This window comes from Canis aureus, chromosome 4 (genome assembly GCF_053574225.1).
Source record: "Canis aureus isolate CA01 chromosome 4, VMU_Caureus_v.1.0, whole genome shotgun sequence".
NCBI classification, from domain to species: Eukaryota; Metazoa; Chordata; class Mammalia; order Carnivora; family Canidae; genus Canis; species Canis aureus.
Genome location: NC_135614.1, coordinates 24688725 through 24694724, shown reverse-complemented (window position 1 = coordinate 24694724; position 6000 = coordinate 24688725). Strand labels below are relative to the sequence as shown.

The window sequence follows — 6000 nt, the reverse complement described above, 5'->3', positions numbered from 1 at the left end:
TGGCAGGTTTCTCCTCTTCCTGTTGGATGATAGACATCTCCTGGTCCTATCTCCTTTCTTCTGACTTGGCCTTAAGGTTCAAAGTTTCTGCCACCCTAGTACCTGGTGTTGTGACTGGGAGAAGGGACTGAAGGACTCCCAGCCATGTGGGGGTAGGGAAGTCATAGCCTGTAAATAAATGGACAGAGCAAAGAGAAGTCCTTGGGTAAGGAACTTGATTTAGAGTTCCAGACCACGGTGGTTAGTAACAGGTATGGGATGGCACTAATAAATATCACATTTAAACCTATCAGTGAAAAGTCAGGCCTTTAATGCAGATCCTGGGGAATTAAATGTGAAGTTAAAAAGTAAAATTTTTGTTCAATGATGTAAGAGCAAAACCAGGTTTATTTAAGTTTACTATTTATTATCTCATTACCATGAGATAAGACATTTATATGGAATTATGTATCAGACTGACTTGAATCAGTTTAACAGCAAATTCTGTCTTCAGATTTGCTAGTATCTGATGAACTAGAAGCCACAGAGACAAAGATTTGAAAGGCTAGCTCTCTTGCTTCATCACTATCATCTTAGTTAATAATCTTGGTACCTCACCCTCTTGGTGTCTGTTTCCTCAGCTGTAAAATAATACTTGCCCCATTTATCTTACAGGGTTGATGTGAGAATCAACACACAACATATGTGAAAATGCTTTGGAAACAGCAAAACATTTTATTGCAGAGACACCATTACCATCAGCTTTCTTAGGATGGCTGGCTGTGCTGTCCTGGTCATTAGCTACCATCTGCCCTTGGCCTTCCTTGTAGCTCATGGAGGTGTCTCTCAAGCATCTAACTACTTTTTCACCATACTGAATCTTAAAGTTACGTAGACACGAACATATAGCTATTCTACCAGCTCCTAAAGGAAGAGGCTGTTTCTTCATTTTGCTTGAGATCTCTTATCACCAAGCACTGGGAAGAAAAAGGGGAGTAGTGGCAAAGCTTATTTCTTTTTGGTAGTTATTAAAGTTTTAGGATTTTTCTTTGTTCAAGGCACTGGGTCAGGCTCAGTGGGATGCAGCATGCTACACCTTAAATAATCTCAGCTTTGGAGTCTGACAGACTTTGAGTTCAAATCCAGGCTTGGCCATTTACATAGCTATGCAGACTTGGCAAGTAATGCTCACTCTGAGCTTTAAGTTCCTCTTCTGTATTGGGGGTATTATGTATCCTGCAGAGATACATAATTATAATTAATACCTGTGAGTGACTGGCACACAGTGGGCACTAAAGAGATGACAGATACACAGCAAGGACCATCTTCAAGCTCAAAGCATGGTAATAGGAGTTGTGGATGCTAAGACAGGATGACCAAGAGAAAAGTGCAGAAAGAGAGGGGCCATCTTCAAAATAATAGTGAGGGTCATGTTCTAGCAGCACTTGAGTAGCAGCTGAATGATCACTGTGAAAGGTGCTTCAGAAAGCATTTCTGTTCAACCTTAGGATCTCTTCGGTTCCTAAGTCATAAAAAGAAACACCCAATTTAAAAAGAATTCTATAAGTCCGAATACCAAAGGGTAAAGATGAGGTAATACACAGTCTGTGCTGTATAGTTATGCAAATAAACAAATGAGAGCAAGCTAGTGATCGCTTCTAAACTGTCACTGGAAATATCACCTATAGGCTTATTGCAGTCTAGGTATTTTCTTTTTCTTTTTTTTTTTTTTTAAGATTTTATTTATTTATTCATAGAGACAGAGAGAGGCAGAGACACAGGCAGAGGGAGAAGCAGGCATCATACAGAGAGCCTAACGTGGGACCTCGATCCAGGGTCTCCAGGATCATGCCCTGGGCTGCAGGCGGCGCTAAACCGCTGCACCACCGGGGCTGCCTGGTATTTTCTATTATCTTTTGGAAATCATCAAGATGGTAGGTGCTAAAAGTTACATTAGGAAACTCAATGGCCAAATATGGAACTGTTTGTGTTGAGAATTATGAATATGGAAATAGATGGGTTTGTAGGCTGGTCATTTTGTGCTCTGACATGCTTGAGAGACATGAGCAGTGGGCTGAATTATCAACCAACTGAAATCTGTTCCAGGTTCCAAGATTTCCTTCTGCCTGGGCTATGTGACCATGAGTAGGTCTTTAACTTCTCTGTGCTCAGATTCATTGAGTCATACTACTGACTCAATGGTCACCACCTCCTTATCAGATAGTATGTGTTAAACATTTTGAACTTCTGAGATTAGGGCCAATTGCTACTAGGATTATATTTACTCACAATTAAGCAACGCTAAGCAGGTCAGGTACAAGTTAGCAAGCAGGACAAAGGCAAATGCTATCAAGGCAAAATTAGCATACAATCTAAAATAAATGATTTTCCTAAGTGTACTATGAGGTCCCATGAGGGAGAAGAAAGAATGTCTCTTAGCTTTCCAGGTCTTTTCACATCATGGTGTGAAAGCCTACTAAATCCATATAGTTCTATAATGACACATATCCCTGAGATAAAGGAAATCTATCATTTGCTAAGGAGAAATGTTTTTAGATTGCCTTCTTATAAAAAGTAATTTGACCTCTTCCCCCTATCCCAAATCCCTGAGACTTTGAAAGGATAAAGAAACCAATTTGGAGCTCTTTCAAAGGATTTATTTGCTACAGAATTGCTTGAGCCCACCAACAAGATGAACTCGGGATTTCTGTGTTTAAAAGGATTTTGCTCACGGATTTATTTTTACAAGTGCTTCAACATTCAAAAAGTAATTCTTTTTGCCAGTATTTGGCATGTCTAGAAGAGGTTAGAAAAAGTTAGAATCTATAGAATTAGATGTCTAAAAATAGGAAAAAACCCAAACATTTTAAAACTCCTCATTTGGACAGGTCCTGAGTTGAAATCACATTCATCTGCAAGAAGAACTGTTTTAGGTCAGAAACACTGTGTTTTGTAACTCCAGATCCTGATCTTGGATTTAACTGGTGAGGATTCCAGGCACTGCATGAATGACAGGAGAGATGTCATTCAGTTGGGCAATTCTGGCATGTGTCCTACCTGGCTTGTAAAGTTTTATAAATATCTCTTAAACCCAAACCTCCGGTTCTCTGATGCCGATTGTCAATCTGATTCTCAATACTTTTTTAAACAAATAAACCAAAAATTTCCCTGCAAGATCATACATTTAAGTATTTGTTGCTTGTGGATAGATACAGAGAAACCAAGTATGGATGTGAATTAACAATTCAGCAAAGGAGCTGTGAATCTCTGGATGGCTGCGTATGTTCCAAGAAAAGTCCCTCGCTGTCCCTGCACTTGCAGAGGTGACCATCCCGGCAAGGTCAACCTGAAGAGGGTGTGAAGCCCAGCAGCTGCTCGATGGGTTTAAACCGCCACTCATCTGCCTCCAGCTCTTCTACCAAACCAGCTAATTTTTCCATCCGAGCAACTTGCTGATCTGTAAAGAGTCAGGAGGCAAAATATAATACAACGTATTTCCCATGAGACAGTCACCAACCACCAACGTGATCATTGGTTTAAAAATAATTTCTAGAAGGAGGTGCCTGGATGGTTTAGTTGGTTCGGTGTTTAACTGTTGGTTTTAGCTCAGGTCATGATCTCAGGGTCATGGGATCGAGCCCCACATTGGATTCTTTCCCTTTCCCTTTGCCCGTAGTCCCCTGCTTTTACTCTTTAAAAATAAGTAATATAAGTAAAATCTTTTAAAAAAGATAAATATCTAGAAGGATTTTCCCCCTCAATATTTAAGTGTTAGGGCCTTATTCTATGTTAGAAGATTAAATCTAAAAAAAAGAAAAAAAGAAAAAAAAGGAAGGCGTATGTATCCTCTCTGCCATAGTGATTTGTGTACTAAAATCCTAGCATTCCAAGCAACTGCAGCTTTCCCTCCTACTTATGCCTTCAAGGGAGAAACATAATTCCCTGATGCATAAATGAAGACCACAGAAAAGGTGCTACCAGGCTCTTAGAGTGCAGACAGACCATAAAGTATCACATAAATACTTGAAGAATGAAGATGAGGATGGTAACCAGTGAAGGTCAATGACAAAAGGTTTCAGAAAAGGGAGGAAAAAGCAACACAAGAGGAGTAGAAAGCATGAACTTCTCTAGAAAACTAACCCTTTTGACTCTAGCTTTGAGCCTCAATGTAGACATTTTGTCTGGCTTAAGTAGAATGCTTTTGTCTGCAGGTAATTTAGAAAGTTCACTTAAAACAGCCTTGTTGAGTTTCAGGAGTTTTTGTCACAAAGCACACTGATCTTTCTGAATCCTCCTCTCCTATCCCCCTGTCCCCAACTTATTCTCACAGTTAAGCATACAACACTTATGGGCTTACCATGTTTCACCTGTTTAAGTGTAGATGCCACTTGATAACTGAAAACGGATTCGCAGAGGAATCTCTCAGAGCCATCTACAAACAGAAGAGGAAAAGTTTTAATGTGCTCTAAGGGTTTTATGGCTTCTGATAAACCAAGTAAACGTGCCCATTCTTTTCAATGCTTTCACATTCAGGGTCCAGTTTTCAGTGTTTACAAAGAGGGCTTCTGTTTCATTTAGAACTAACAGTGCTCTGCTATAAAAGCTACTTCTTCTATACCTAGAATATTACAACAGTTCGTCTACTTGTTTCACAGTTTAAAAATAATGTTTAAAAAAAACAAAAATAAGAAACCTCAGTGTGATGTATTGGTCAACATTTCTCCCCTCCTAACCTGACAGTTTCTTAATGTTCTCCTATTCTGCATGTCAGGCAAAAACTGACATCTGACACATTTGGCCACGTGGCTCCTGTGCTCTCAAAATACAAAGGCACATCAAAACTCTAAATCACTTTTAATTCTGAAAAGTAAAGCTGAGGGGGAAATAGCTGTTGTTGATTTTTAACATATCAAATTACATCACTATGACCATCACATAGGACTGCTGGGAAATTTTATTCTGTAAACGCAAATTGTAACCTTGATTTTCCAACTGAACCAAAACACTGCAATTTGCATGGTGATAAGAGTATGGTGCAATTTCAGAACCTAGCATTGTACTGGTGCCAAGAACTGGTAACAAGAAGGTAGCTAACTCAGTCACAACAGCACTTGGAAGAGGATTGTGAAACATAAGCTAGTTCATGTTATTGTGAGACAAGGGGAAAATATACCCCCAAAGACACAGAGCTCATATAGGAAAATGTGAGTTTTAAAAAGGTAGCAGAAACTATTTGGGGAAGGTGTCTTATTGCAAAAATCCTAAAACAAATGGGGGAAGAGTACACAGCTGTCTTTTTTTAGGTGGTAGTTCATGCCAGCACTACTAAGTGTCAAGCACTCACCCATCAATCATGGGTTGGCATGTCAGCCAGCTATTAAGTGACAAGGAGATAGGACTAACACATTCTGGCTTCATGCTGAGTTTCACACAAGGTTGACCTTACTTCAGAAGTCCTGTTGTAGAAATAAAAGAAACCTCATTTGAAAGAGTCAGGAGGCCAGAAGGGGGAGCTCTCACGCCCTAACTCTCCTGGTCAATGGCCGACCCTAACAAGAAGAGGCAAATTTTGCTTTCCCAGCAGGAAGAAGCTTATTATTTTGCTACCCTAGCAGGATGAAAAAAGTTTTTCTTCTTGCCAGGCAATAGCTTGGCCAATGAGAAACTGTCACAACTCAGCCAATGAAAAACCACTACACTTCATCAATGTCTAGTTTGTGTCAATGGATTTTTTATTTATAATATAGTTTCTCCCAACTCCCACCTTTCCTCTCCTTTGTTCTCTGGACTTGCCTATGGTTATACCATTGCCTGCCTGTCCTTGGTCACAATTCTCTGCTACTCCTGAATAAATCCATTTTTGCTGGTAAAATAATGTGAGTTATTTTTAAGATTAACATGGTAAGGGGAGCCTGGCTGGATCAGTTGGTTGAGCATGTGACTCTCTTGATCTTGGGGTCCTGAGTTCAAGTGCATGTTGGCCCTCAAGTTTACTTAAAACAAAAAACCAAAAAGATCAGA

The 6000-nt window shown here is 39.7% G+C and overlaps 1 protein-coding gene across 5 annotated transcripts in view; it reads right to left on the bottom strand.

Annotated features, from left to right (window-relative positions):
* Positions 1-2614: 2614 nt before the first annotated feature.
* ANAPC16 (anaphase promoting complex subunit 16) overlaps positions 2615-6000 on the bottom strand; it is a 28651-nt gene continuing 25265 nt past the window's right edge. For 4 of the 5 annotated variants that reach the window (XM_077894908.1, XM_077894907.1, XM_077894905.1 and 1 more), the window contains 2 exons: positions 4337-4411; positions 2615-3436 (listed from right to left, as the gene is read on the bottom strand). In XM_077894908.1, the coding sequence (XP_077751034.1) occupies positions 3321-3436; positions 4337-4411 (191 nt within the window). In that variant the 3' untranslated portion in view covers positions 2615-3320. The remainder of the gene's footprint in view (positions 3437-4336; positions 4412-6000) is intronic. The other variant, XM_077894910.1, reaches the window with a different exon arrangement.